General features: G+C 40.5%; 1 protein-coding gene across 2 annotated transcripts in view; it reads left to right on the top strand.

Annotated features, from left to right (window-relative positions):
* Nucleotides 1–14,308, top strand: part of LOC119900301 (regulator of G-protein signaling 8-like) — a 29,049-nt gene extending 14,741 nt beyond the window's left edge. For both annotated transcript variants that reach the window (XM_038715109.1, XM_038715108.1), the window contains exons 3-5: nucleotides 1,182–1,243; nucleotides 11,147–11,313; nucleotides 13,593–14,308. In XM_038715109.1, the coding sequence (XP_038571037.1) occupies nucleotides 1,182–1,243; nucleotides 11,147–11,313; nucleotides 13,593–13,787 (424 nt within the window). In that variant the 3' untranslated portion in view covers nucleotides 13,788–14,308. The remainder of the gene's footprint in view (nucleotides 1–1,181; nucleotides 1,244–11,146; nucleotides 11,314–13,592) is intronic.
* The last annotated feature ends 1,010 nt before the right edge of the window (nucleotides 14,309–15,318 follow it).

Genomic DNA, 15,318 nt, shown 5'->3' with positions numbered 1-15,318 from the left:
CCCAAAAAATCAAAGGCACACTCCTGTTGGTTTATTCCCGCTGGTAACAGCCGGTTGCCAGAGTGGGTATCCATTCGCGTTGTCTTCTGCAGGTCCGGTGCATCCATCATGCAGCATTACGCACAAGTGTCACACAGTATTTATGTTTACAGTAATCATACTGATTACTTCACATCTTGCAAAAATGATCGTGTCAGTGATATCCAGCACCCTGGGATATCATAGAAAAATGTGTTCACCTGTCAAACTTCCATCTTCAAATGTTGGATTTGTTATGATTGGCCTGGATTATGATTATAACTGAAAATGAGGATGTGGAGTGTAGCGATTGTGCGAGACTGTGTCACTGTGCTGGGTGTTCGAGATCAGAAGGCAAGGGCTGAAAATATTCCAAATATAGCGTAAACACTTGAATTGATATTGATTTCTTTTTCATGTTATGGTATTTATTTAAAACTTTTGACAGAAAAGACATTACAGTTTTTTTGTGTTTTTATTGCAAATGTATGCCAATGTACTGCCACAATCAACGTGATATATTAAACACAACCATTTGTGCAAAATAGTTAAGTCATTAGGCTTATTAATGGCTTCATATGCAAATATTTACAAGTCATACTATGCATAAAATGTGGGTGGTACATTAAAGTCTCATGATGTTTAAAATACACGTTTTTTCCCTCCATTTCAGTGGAACCAGTCCTATTTAGGGTAACCCAGCAAGGTGCTCGAACGCATAATCATGTCATAAAAACTTTAGGGGAAACTTGTGGTTTGAGATTAACATTGTACACTGTTATTGAAAAATGTGTAACACAATTAGCCCAAGGTTCCATATACCATCTCCCAAGGTGGAGTAGTACAGTAACTCATTTATCTCTTTAATAGTCTCTAAGATGGATGTTATCTCAACATGTTTTCTCCACTTCATAAAACAGCTATTGTTTTTCCTTCTGTCTCTTCTCCTTCCACCAGTCATCATTCGGTAAATGTGACCAGGTATTACAATTACTTTGCAGCCTTGAGCGGAAGAACAACTGTGAGCTGAGGATTAATCATATATTAAACTTGGATGCCCTTCAATAATACATACAGTACCTTCTTGTGTTATAAATGCATGAAAACACAGTGGTTGGCTGGCATCTTACTCAGGCAGTTTCCTTTGGCTTTCTCTCCATCAGATTATCAACGGATGAGGTTGTTCGATGGTCAGAATCGTTTGATCATCTTCTCTCTCACAAATGTAAGTGGACATTTTTTATTTTTCAGAGGGAACAGTCGCTACTGCAGAAGTCACGTACAGCCAGATTCAAGAACATTAAAACCACCTTAATGTAGTGGTAAAATAGTTATTTCCTGTTTCTTTAATAGTTTCTATTTTTCACTCTAGTCCAGTTCTCCTCCACCAAGACCATCTTATGTAAGGGCCTCATTTATGTGTTTTGAAGACTCCTTACAGCATAATGAGTCACATACTTGCCTGTGACCTTCCTACCATAGACTCACTTGCACAAATGCATTTGCACAAACAGGTCATGTGTTTATTTTCAAACTGCTAAAAGCTATATGGACGTCTCAATACTTACATCAAACTCACTAAACAGACAGATCATAGAAAACACAAGTAGATTCAGAGCACGTCCCCTTGTGAGACTGAAACAGGTGTTTCAATCGTCCCGACAGTGATTCTGATGTTTAAACTTTACAAGCTTCTAAACTGTAAAACTTTGACATTTAAAACTTCAGAATGTGTTTGAGTACTAACTAATCTTTCATGTGATCATGACCATGGCTTTATGGGCTCGGAGAAAATTGCTGTGTTTCATTCGTCCCTATTTCATACTTGTCATCTGATAACCCACCCTGCGCTGTTACTGAGAAAATGGTACAGTCGAAACACTGCAGGACCCACTAATGTTAAGCCAGTCCCTTTAAGTGAACACTGCAGCTTGTCAGGGGCCCAGAAAAGAAAGCCAAATTACACAGAGAAGAATAACATCATAGGGAGGCAATGGCCGAATTTGGAAATGATTGTTTGGGACTCCATCTGTGTCACTATAAGGATAATGATCAAGAGATTCTTTGAAATTGTCCATGTTTGTATTAGAACTAAGGGTGGGTGGGTGAAGGTGGTGTTGGGGTGGGTGTCAAGGGGCCCAATTTGGAAAATGTCCCCCCGACTATAATTCCTATTGGCCAGCCTGGTCCCATGCTCAGGAGACTTAGATTAGATTTAGAGATCTCTTGTTTTGATCAGAGTACGGTATAAATGAGATTGTATGTGGTTGTTTCTCCTGAGCGTGAGTTGAGAAATAGGAGAAAAATTCTTTGGTTTCACCTTAGAATTAAAAGTAGCTAATTTGTGTCTAGGAAACAAACTTGAGATCTCTTATTGGATTTTGCTTTCCTATTGGTTGGGCTGCTTTATAATAAGACAAAGTTGATCCAAGTCAGATGCTGTTGAGAAATGGGAGAAAAATCACAGTTTGTATGGTTTAAGAGTGGGCTACTTTGTGTCTTTTGCTCTATTGCTATGCTAACATGTGCATCAGGCACATAGTTAATACTATACACCTTCCTGACAAATGCAAAGGGTGTTAAAGGTTAATTTCAGTATTTTAAAACCTGGGCTAGAAAACCTATTTTCACATATTATGGGGCTGAAATGACTAGTAGGAAAAAAAAAGTTTTGTACTAGTCCTAGTCTAACCAGCTGTGTTTGGGAGGCGGACACGCTACCAAGGAAGCTAAAACCCATGGACGCTAGTACATCTCTGAAGGCGTCAGGGAGTGAAGCTTACTCACTGCACAGCCTAGCTGGCTACCATTACACCTACAGAAGATGGCAATTACACCTGTCAAAATGATCCACAAAAGTGCTTCTTTTTGCTACTGAGAGGTTCAGACTGTTACAGCAGGTGTCTGACAATATCATGAAAAGGATCCCTACAAGTAACACCCGGTGACACCCCTTATTTTTAACCAGACATTTTAGAAATGAACAGATATATCCCCCTTCAGTAAAAGGTATGGGAAAACACCGCTCTAGTGACAAACTTTGCACAGATTCAAGTCAGTTAAGTCAAGGTCTGACATTTTATGGGACATTAACATAGGAAAAATACATTTGAGTGGCACGCAATGATAAATGGATTATGAAAATAGTTGCTTTACTTGTCTTTCAATAGATTCATCAAAAGGAAAACTCCAAAGAGCTCCTTTATTAGTTTGCCCACTGATCTAGTCACTGCCAGTCTTTTCCATTAAAATAATCTTAAGCAAATCTTATTTTTACATGTGGATGTGAATCAATCAGTCTTCACAGCAAAATCTTTGCCTCCCGGGCGTGTCTACCATTTTTCTTTGCCTTTTTATACCAATTGATGGTCCCTTTGTCAATGAGTGCAATGGCAGGTAGCAGAGGTGTGGACCCAAATGCAAACAATACACAAGGTAGTTCAAAGGGTTTATTAAGAACAACCAAAACAGGCTTACGTGACACAATACAAGATTCCAAACAAAAGGGAAAATCCAAAAACACAAGGTAATCCAAAGATGTAGGGAAAGCCAACACACTGGGCAAAACACTAAATATAGACAAGGACGTCACAAAGACTGAACGGAACAAACCAACATTTAAACATCGGGTAACGAGCAGGACGGGACCAAGACCAGGTGTGGTCTTACTTGCTGGCAGTTTTGCTCTAGAATACTTAGTGACCCCTGACTACAAAGGTTGTTGTGTGGTATGTGGCACCTATGAACTGGTGTAATCAATTTGACTTATCATCATCTACTGACTGCAAACATTAAATAAACAAGCAAGGATATTGTAAGCGTTGTAAGACTTTAGTTCATTGAAGCACGGGCCTGCGGGGTACTGGGTTTCAAATGTATGGGTAGTAGTCATACATTTGAACACCTGGATTTTCATATTTTTGTAGTTATCTAGCAAGGTAAAACTCACGAAATTCCAGAGTGAAACGAATGGCATGCTTATTATCAAAATGTATCTTCACAATAACTAATTTGAATTTCACTGATCCTGCATAAGTCCAGTATTAGCTAACAATTAGATAAATTATTACATTTCATAATGGTAATGAAATGCCAAGCCAGCATTGGAAATGATAGGAAAGGCTATCATCAAGGTAACAACATAGTTCACTTTAACTTTAATGTTAGATTTAGCAAGCTAACAATAGTTAGCTAAATTGTAAAAGTTAGTTAGTTAGTAGAAACTAGCTAACTTTAGCATTCATCCATAGACACTTGACACAATCTAATTAAAAAACTCTGAAGGTATGAAGTGTATTAACAAGCTTGATAACTAACTACTTACATTAACCTACAGTATCTCCATTAGCTTGTTGTGTGATGAAGGACATTAATGAGCCACTGGGAGTGATGCAGGCAGGCAAGATGTTCAACTAACATCAAGAGATGGTATGGTATTAGGGGTATCTCAAATCATATTTCAAAATTCTTGAGGAATGAATATAGGAATATATTGTAGTATTTAAAATAACGGGTAAGAAAGAGTCCTCTGAAGTGCTGTTTGACTCTTTTTGAGGTGTAAAAAAGTCTTAATTTAAACCATGATTAACTCCATCATATCAAACACTGTGCTAACAAAGGGCTTAGAGACAGTCGGCCTTGACTGAGCTGTAAACATCCTGCACTTGTATTAACATTATCTGTTTTGTTCAGATCGAGGTTATGACATAACACCTTGGTTTGACACACAGCCATTAGAAAGCTAATGTCATCCCCAGAAAACAAAGTTACAGAGCCAAGAATAGGGCCTTCCCCAGGCAGAGAGTGTGCGATACACCTGCGTATCCTGTTTCAATTGAGAACCTAAGCATGTCCATGAAACACACACACACACACACACACACACGTTACATAAGTAATGTCAGAGTAATAGGAACACAGTACTGAATGTTCCCTTGATAGGATATTACATATACCTAGGCTTAATTTCATTTAAAAGGACAGCTAGTGTGTTACACAGCATTTTAGTGTCATTCCTCAGTGTGTATAACTGATTGTATGTGTGCTGGAGGCCTGACCTGTGCACACTGTCAGCTGTTACATGTCTTGTTAATGCAAGAACACACTGTGAGGTTGACAAGCAGCACTGCTGTGCTTTTAAACATATTGTATCAGGGATACAGTTTGTATTTTAGCTGATGTTTTATCAAGAGTGGCATGCAAAAAAAGTCTGTTTCATTTAATTTCAAGCATAGCAGCCACGTGTTAAGCTTAGCAGCAGTGTATTTTTTAATACATAATCCGCGTTGTCTTTCCTGATTCTCTAGTGATTGTTTTAGCCCCAGCTGCTGTGCATCATCCTCATTACTCCCAGCTGCTCCTAATTGCTCTGATGTATTTAAGCTTCAGTCTCTGGACACTCTCCTGTCAGTTCATTACAGTAAATTCCCTTAGTGCGCTGATTTAGGACATTCTCAGATAGCTTTCCTGCTGAATTCATATTGTTCTGCTCCGGCTGCAACTCAGCCCTAATCTGGACTTCTTCAGTGCGCCTGCCTCTTTGTATGCCTTCTCCTGTCTCGCTCAGTCAATCTTACTTTCAGCCAACACTTCTAAACTGTCTAACCCCTTCACATGCCTTCCAAGCTACAGACCCTTAGACCCTGTCCTTTCCAAATGAACTATAATAGAACTACTTAACCATGTTTTGGTAAATCCTGTCAAATGATGCTGTTTGTTTGAAAGCATTTATAAACCAAATAGAATACCCAGTGGAGTTCTTCAAAGCCCTAGCGCTATGGGGAAGAGGTTATTTTTATGTTTTTGAGTGGGTCTCCTTTGTTTTTGATTTGTGGTATGAGCATATGGGCAGCGCAATTCAACTCCTACGGTTGGTTTCACACTATTTTGGAAGGAAATGCACTAAACACACTTGTAAAGCTTTAAAGTGACTGTAAGGTGAGAGTTTACACCAAAGTATCAAATGACAATAAGAAGAAAATGTGATAGTGTGAAATAGGAAACTCGTAGTGATGAACCTACAAAGAATTATCATCTGAATCTGCAGTTCCTTTTGTAGTGTACTGTAGCTCATTGTTTGTGTACACCACAATTGCTAGGCAAGTAAGTATTCTGACTGAATGATTATTTCTATGCACAATTTCCAACTCCAAACCATATAAACTTGAATGCTCCTTGGAGTTAATAATTTTCAGGTGATATTTATGAGGGAGGTTGTGGCAAAAGTGGATCACACCTGATTACAAGGTGTACATGATTTATTAGGCAGCATTATTACCTCAGGTAAAATGTGCCAAAAAAGAGATTTAACTGACACTGAAGTCCATAATTGTAAAATGCTATTCAGACGGATGCAACACTCTTGAAATGGCTAAACTTTAGAGGCGTGACCACCGGACAATCAAATGTTTTGTTGCTAATAGTCAACTGAGGGATAAAAAGCACATGGAGAAGAAAAGGGACAAATTAACTGCAGAAGAATTAAATGTGAAGCAACCAGGAACCCATTATCCTCCAATGGCAAGTCAGCTGGACCGGATGGAATACCACCAAGGCTGCTGAAGGACTGTGCTGTGGAGCTGGTGGCTCCTCTGCACACACTTTAATTGGAGTCTCCAGAAGAGTCAAGTGCCGAAGCAATGAAAGACATCCTTCATCGTGCCAGTGCCTAAGGTGGGGAGACCCTCCGGGGTCAAGGATTAAAAGACCAGTGGCCTTGACGTCTGATTATGAAGATCCTAGAAAGGCGCCTCCTTTGGCTCGTGGGCCCACAACTACAGCAGGCACTTGACCCCATGCAGTTTGCCTATCGAGCGAACATGGGGGTGGAGGATGCTGTCCTCTACTTGCTTCATCGAGCCCTCTCTTTTCTTGATGGGACAGGGGGGTATGCTAGGCTGATGTTTTTTGACACCATCCAGCCTCAGATTTTGGGAGGCAAACTTGAGAATTTGGGCATGGAGCCAGCTCTCATCAAATGGATCATCAGTTATCTGACAGAGCGGCCACAGTATGTGAAAATGGGGAACACGGTGTAAGACACTGTGGAAACAAGCATTGGGGCCCCTCAAGGAACTGTGCTATCACCTTTCCTCTTCACCCTTTATACATCAGACTTCTCATGTAGGATATCATCACGCTATATACAAAATTATTCTGATGACACTGTGGTGGCGGCTTGTGTGAGGGGAGGAGACAAGGAAGAATACAGGAGCGTCATCTCAGAGTTTTTGGTCTGGAGCAGGTGCAATGGTCTCATCCTCAATACTTCCAAAACCAAGAAGATGATAGTGGACTTTGGGAGGCGTAAGTTAAATCATGTGCCTGTGGTAATTGAGGGGGAGGGCATTGAGGTGGTCCAGACACGCAAATATTTGGGAGTCCACCTGGACCATAAACTGGACTGGTCAATACATGTAAATGCATCTTATAGGAAAGGTCAGAGCAGACGTTTTTTCTTAGGAAGCTAAAATCCTTCCAAGTATGTAATGAGATGCTGTACTTTTTTTATTTTTTATTTTTTTAACAGTCGGTGGTGGCCAGTGCTATGTTCTTTGCTGTAGTGTGCTGGGGCAGCTGCATGACAGCCAGGGAAGGGAACCGACTTGACAAACTGGTTAGGAAGTGTGGGTCAGTGTTGGGGAGGAGGGTGGACTCTGTGGGAGATTTGGTGGAGGAAAGGAAAGGATGAGGAGCATGATGAAATCCATCCTTAGCAAGAGGAGCCACCCACTGCACGACACTGTGGTTGCTCAGCAAAGCAGCCGCAGTGACCGATTCCTCTCTGTGAGCTGCAGGACTGAGAGGTTCAGGAGGTCATTTGTGCCGTAAGGACTGCATAATGGATCTGTTTGAAGTGCACGATTTATGTACTATTAATGATAGGAGCTTGTAGGACTTGTTGGTAGACAACACACATTATAGGCTGATGGACATTTGAATTTCCCTGTGGGGATGAATATCTATCTATCTATCTATTCCAGAACTGCAACCTACCTGGAGTTTCCAGAAGTACAAGGTGCCAAGTGCGCAAAGATATGGCCAATGTCAGGAAGGCTGAAACAAGACCAACACTGAATAAGATTCACAAGTTGAAGCATCAAACCTGAGCAAAGATATAACCTATGACAGACTTTTCAAAGGTTTTATGGATAAATGATGTGACAGTGAATCTTGATGGACAATGGGCTGCTCTCATTAATACATAGTTGGACTTTTTCAGGTTCCTCACCTGACTTGATTTACAGTCAGGGAATACAATGCACCACTTTGAACAGCATTTGGGAGGCTGTTCGCTGTTGCTGCTTCAGCGAAAGTTGATTGTGAATAGATCAAGAAACTGACTCCATGGATGAAAGGATGGCAGTTATTGAAAAGAAGACTGACTATATAGGTCATTGAATCTTTTTGAAAGGCCAAAAAATGGGGTTTGTGTGCGCGTTCATTCAACAATAAGATGAATCCTGAGGAATACAATTTGGCTAATAATTGTGCGTGCAGTGTAGATATCAGTCAGGAAAGATGACAAGATCAAATGTCTGTGGCCACTGCCTGTCTTGCGGTTACTGCTCCAGTGCACCTGTTGTCATTTTGATTTGCACCAAAACAGGTGACACAATCGCTTATGCTTCCTAACTGGACAGATTGCTATGCCTTAAGTTTGATTGACATAATGTTATACTGTGTGATTAATGGTACTTTGAGACCAAACGTGAGGTGAGTGTAAGGCGCGGCGCAATTACATACAAAGTAAATGCAAAGATGCAGAAAGAGAAGCGATTTCGCAGAGAGAAGCTTTTGAACAAGTTTACACTCGCAGTCAAACTGGATTAGAGTTTATTGCTTTTATTAACTTTTGTTATTAAATTTTAATTTTTGGGAATAAAGGTTTTTATCTTCAGGAGCGAGCCACTGTGTGTTTCCCACTTCCACTGTTCCACGAAAGCATCTGTGGGCACCCAGAGCTTTGTAATACTAATTCATATTTGGACAAAACTGGACATTGCTTGGAGAAAAGTAAGCGAGGAAGCTGAACTACCCGGTAAGCTCAGAAAATGTGATTCTGAATTTAAGCGATCGTCGTACTTTACTATGAACAAGTTAGCATAGCATAGACCTGATCAGTCCGAACTGCATTCAGAAAACAAGCATTTTAAAAGTTGTCTTGCTGATTGCCTTGACAAAGCATGAATTCACATGTTTAAAAAATCCGCTTCATTTTGTAGTTATTTCGGTATCAAATCACAGCAAAATGTTTATTTTGGGTTCATGCCGCTGTAGTAATCGCGGGTTGTGTTTATTCGCATTATCACATTGTATGTGAACCCTCAGTGATTGGTCTATCAATCAAACTCATGCAAGAAAAGTGACACTAAGATTAAATTTGGGTTTGGTCTGAATTCACAGTAAGTGTTCCAATTTTTCAAGCAATGTATAAACATAACTAGTATATTATGTTCCCATATTTTAGAGAATTATCTGTTAAGGGACTATAAACTTTCTTTTCATTCTAAAACCTTGTGCTGTGTTATGATAAACTACCTTGTATGTATAAATTACAACTTATCTGAGTGAATTTTTTTCACAAATCAGTATTTGTTATAGAATTGAATTAACTTTGACTGTATTTAAGTATATGTAACAAGAATGAATCAGAAAGGCAGCAATTTGCTTCACTGTCATTTATTTGTTCTATATGTTTGCATATAGTAATTGTGAAAAATAAAAAGTTGAAACAAAACAAATTCCTGAAATTCCAGAGCGGCAATAATCAACAACATGTATAGTATAATCACTCATACTGTACAGTACTTTAGGGTTATATTTAATGACAATGTGGAAAGTCATTTGCGATTAGACTTGTCGTGATGACGAGGTAATTTCAAAAGAGGGTGGAGCTGCAGATGCATAGAAAACCCTCTATGGAGCCTAGACACTGATAGTGAGTTGAAGAAAGGAAGAAGTTGCTGGAAAAGTGGATGAGAAGAGGGGAAGGCTTGAACTGAACTGTGCCTGGGTCTGTTGCGCTCTGTCAGCAGATGACCGAACACATTTAAGGTGTGACTTCATGGCTAACCCTTGGCTGAGCTGATCGTGGTGAAACCATATTGGAAAACTAAGCGAGGACGCCCATAATCAGCTGTTAGGTAGAGGGTGAATGAGAGGGAGAGAGTTGTGAATGAGTGACGTGTAAGAACAGTCTTCCTGGCTGAACTCCATATTTTGTCTTCTCTGGCGATGCATCTTGGAAAGCTTGTAGGATCTTCTGGAATGTCTAATCCAACTGTGTCACTCTTCTTTCCCCACCAACCTGTCTTCTTTGATCTATGTTTTCAAACTTCATTTGCCAGTGTGTTTTAACAGTTTTGGACACAGCATCTTAGCATTTGAAAAATGTGCTGCAAATGCACACGCAGAGAGAGAGAGATCGAGAGAGAGAAATCCATTCATATGCTTTTCCAGAAATCTCAAGGAGAGAAAAGGGAACACTGTTAAAGTCGTAACATTCCCTAATGCCACAGTTATTTGGGGACATCTGCAAACAGCAGCTAGGTGTGTGTGTGTAGCCCAGTGCCCATGTAAACATGCATGTTGTGTATGTGTCATTAGAATGTGTGTTTCTGAGTGAGTAATGATGTTGCATATGCACATGTGGACAATCCCCTCTGCTCTGCATTATTATTAGGTAAACAGCAGAAATGAGGAGAGTGGAAATACCATGTCAATGTGACACAGGCCCATAGAAAAACATGCCCTCCTCTGTGTTATCATCAATGGGGAACACATTAATTGATCACTTATCTTGACTGATGAAGACATAAAAAAATACCTCTTTGTGGGAGTATTTTGTTCTGATTTGTTTTGTGTTCTAATCATGAGAGCCGTTTCCCGCTTCTGGGAACAAGAGTGTGTACGCACTGGAAAAATGTCAACATAGGATGAAAGGTATTATCACATGATCAAACTACTCTGCTGAAGGGGGAAAAAAACATCCATAGAAGAGGGAGTTCTCAGCTGCTGTACAGAAATAGGTTCTACGCTGCAATATCAATCATGCTTTTGAAGTGTTTTTGTTGTTTTTGTTGTTTTTACCTCCTCCCTAACCGTCTGATTCATTTGTTCTTTCCAGATGGCCTTGCTGCCTTCCGGACATTTCTCAAGACGGAATTCAGCGACGAGAATATTGAGTTTTGGATGGCCTGCGAGGAGTACAAAAAAATCAAGAGCTCAACCAAGCTCGTTTCAAAAGCAAACAAGATCTTTAAGGAGTTCATTGATATTCAGGCACCAAGAGAGGTGTGTGTCTGTTTGTTTTGTGCTTCCCTTTACTTAATGAGCCTTGGGAAAAGCCTTTTTTTTTTTTTTTAAATGAATATAATTGTGATATCTTAGTATATTTATAAACTGACCATGATGAAAATAAAGGTCAGACCAAGGTTTAAAATATTTCATATGAACACTGTTTTCTTTTCACAAATACAAAGTTGTTTTTTGTCCCTTTTCGTGTGAGAGACTTTCTGTATTAACCTTTCACTGCTTCCACACTTTCTCTCCAAACAAGTGACAGGGTTTACCAAACGTTTATTCCTTTTACAGTGGGGAGAAGAAGTATTTGATACACTGCTGATTTTGCAGGTTTTCCTACTTACAAAGCATGTAGAGGTCTGTAATTTTTATCATAGGTACACTTCAACTGTGAGAGACGGAATCTAAAACAAATCCAGAAAATCACATTGTATGATTTTTAAATAATTTGCATGACATAAGTAGTTGATACATCAGAAAAGCAGAACTTAATATTTCGTACAGAAACCTTTGTTTGCAGTAACAGATCATACGTTTCCTGTAGTTCTTGACCAGGTTTGAACACACTGCAGCAGGGATTTTGGCCCACTCCTCCATACAGACCTTCTCCAGATCCTTCAGGTTTCGGGTCTGTCGCTGGGCAATACGGACTTTCAGCTCCCTCCAGAGATTTTCTATTGGGTTCAGGTCTGGAGACTGGCTAGGCCACTCCAGGACCTTGAGATGCTTCTTAGGGAGCCACTCCTTAGTTGCCCTGGCTGTGTGTTTCGGGTCGTTGTCATGCTGGAAGACCCAGTCACGACCCATCTTCAATGCTCTTACTGAGGGAAGGAGGTTGTTGGCCAAGATCTCGCGATACATGGCCCCATCCATCCTCCCCTCAATACGGTGCAGTCGTCCTGTCCCCTTTGCACAAAAGCATCCCCAAAGAATGATGTTTCCACCTCCATGCTTCACGGTTGGGATGGTGTTCTTGGGGGTTGCACTCATCCTTCTTCTTCCTCCAAACATGGCGAGTGGAGTTTAGACCATAAAGCTCTATTTTTTACTCATCAGACCACATGATCTTCCTCCTCTGGATCATCCAGATGGTCATTGGCAAACTTCAGACGGGCCTTGACATGCGCTGACTTGAGCAGGGGGGCCTTGCGTGCGCTGAAGGATTTTAATCCATGACGACGTAGTGTGTTACTAATTGTTTTCTTTGAGACTGTGGTCCCAGCTCTCTTCAGGTCATTGACCAGGTCCTGCCGTGTAGTTCTGGGCTGATCCCTCACCGTCCTCATGATCATTGATGCCCTCAGACTGAGGGAGATTGACCGTCATCCTGAACTTCTTCCATTTTCTAATAATTGCGCCAACAGTTGTTGCCTTCTCACCAAGCTGCTTGCCTATTGTCCTGTAACCCATCCCAGCCTTGTGCAGGTCTACAATTTTATCCCTGATGTCCTTACACAGCTCTCTGGTCTTGGCCATTGTGGAGAGGTTGGAGTCTGTTTGAGTGTGTGGACAGGTGTCTTTTATACTGGTAACGAGTTCAAACAGGTTCAGTTAATACAGGTAATGAGTGGAGAACAGGAGGGCATCTTAAAGAAGAACTAACAGGTCGGTAGGTGATCAAATACTTATGTCATGCAATAAAATGCAAATTAATTATCATGATATTCTAGATTTTTGTTTTAGATTCCGTCTCTCACAGTTGAAGTGTACCTATGATAAAAATTACAGATCTCTACATGCTTTGTAAGTAGGAAAACCTGCAAAATCAGCAGAGTATCAAATACTTGTTCTCCCCACTGTATGTGACAAACTTATTTAGTTTGGATATTTTTGCTCTATTAAAATCTAATAGAGCAGTTCAACAGCTGAATAGACAATATAACCTTCTGTCTTACTCATAGTACGTACATACATACGATTCAGTCATGTGTTTGTGTTGGATAGTTGGCTAACACTATCTATACTGTTACTACTGTAACTAAACTGCTGCAGTGCAGAAGTTGCCAAACAGTTTCAGGTGTACTACTACTACTACTACCTGAGCTTGAGGAGGTCTGACTCTGATTTGTATGTAGCCTGGGAAAACCAAGACAGATTGCAATCCTATTTGTGATCTGGCCAACAGTTATCACAGTAGAGTCACACCTATAACTCTAAATTAAAGTATTGTAAAGGTCATCTGGATTTTATCTGGATACAAGACACTACAAATTTATATGGGGTCAATGTTGCTATTTTTAAAAAGTGATTTGCTCTCCTTATCGTGGCAGGTCAACATTGACTACCGCACCAGAGAAAAGACCAAGCAAAGTCTGGAGGATCCGTCCCCAACCAGCCTCAATGATGTCCAAGCTAAAGTCTACAGCCTCATGGAGAAAGACTCCTACCCACGATTCCTCAGGTCAAAGATGTATCAGGATATAGTCAACAGGACGCATGCACAAGGCCAACGGAGGTCTGTTTGACTGAATCTGATAGACCACAGAGAACATGGAACTGGACTTAAATATAAATCATAACCCTTTTGACATCATCTCTGAATACTGTGAATCTGCAAGGATGGGGCAACAAGCGCGACTATTTCCTTTGTCTACACCAGCTCCATGCATGCAATCCCTTTAGCAAAGACGTGTCTTAGTAGACTGTACAGAAATGAGGGGATTGGATAAGGTAATTGTTTAACCTCTACTTAGTGCTGGGCAATATGTCTAAAAATATTATCTTAAAAAAAATTACAATATCATGCTATAATGATATTTATCACAATAGACGCTATTCGCATTAAGCTAACTAGAGCAAAAATGAAAGACAGCAAGAAACGACATGAAATGCCAAAGCCAATTATTGATCTTCCATCCATGCATCTTCATCTGCTTATCTGGGGTCAGGTTGCGGGGGCAGCAGCTCCAGCAGGGGACCCCAAACTTCTTTCTCGAACCACATTAACCAGCTCTGACTGGGAGATCCCCGAGGCATTCCCAGGCCAGTGTGGAGATATAATCTCTCCACCTAGTCCTGGGTCTTCCCCCAGGCCTCCTCCCAGCTGGACGTGCCTGGAACACCTCCCTAGGGAGGCGTCCAGGAGGCATCCTTACCAGATGCCCAAACCACCTCAACTGGCTCCTTTCAACACAAAGGAGCAGCGGCTCTACTCTGAGCTCCTCGCGGATGGCCAAGCTTCTCACCCTATCTCTAAGGGAGACACCAGCCACCCGCCTGAGGAAACCCATTTCGACCGCTTGTACCCGCAGTCTTGTTCTTTCGGTCATGACCATAGGTGAGGGTAGGAACGAAAATTGACTGGTAGATCGAGAGCTTTATGGCTCAGCTCTCTTTTCGAGCTAATATCAGTTAAATGGTGAACATTACCTACATGGCTTGCGGTTTTTGCCGGGACATGACCAGTACATTCATAGATATCCTTTCTTTTCATTCAGGCATAAAGTAAAACAAAATAACACCATGTTCCGATATTTTGTCAACAATTTCACCATCTTTAGCATTTGACAATTTGATTTTATTCCATCAATGACTGGGATAAATATCATCTCATATCGCCCAGCACTACCTCTGCTTATCTTCAGTTCTTTGTGAAGTAGACACTCGTATGCAGGTGACTAGACTTGTTGTGGTACTTTGTGTGTTTACAACGAACAATAAAGTGAGTGAACACTTATCTGAAACTGTGCCAAAATAGATTGCACTTAGATATTGTATAGCTACATAGTCCTGTGTATTGTAAACTCTTGCAGGTATGTGTGACATTAAGTGTGGAGAAAGGTTGGATTAATTTTTGCTTTCAATTCTCTCAATTCAGGAAGTGGAATGTGCTATAATCACTGTTGATCACTTGTATATGGTATATATAGTGCATCCTATTTGACCAATCATTTATGGCTGTCCATGATTCTGTATTAATTATCATTAATGATGGTACTTTAGTTCAATAACATGACTTTCATTAGTTTCTTTGGACTACTGAAGAACATTGGCTTT

This window comes from Micropterus salmoides, unplaced genomic scaffold (assembly GCF_014851395.1).
Source record: "Micropterus salmoides isolate LMB-PRFRI ecotype aquatic unplaced genomic scaffold, ASM1485139v1 Ms_hic_scaffold_13, whole genome shotgun sequence".
NCBI lineage: Eukaryota > Metazoa > Chordata > Actinopteri > Centrarchiformes > Centrarchidae > Micropterus > Micropterus salmoides.
This window is presented reverse-complemented; position numbering and strand designations above follow the sequence as displayed.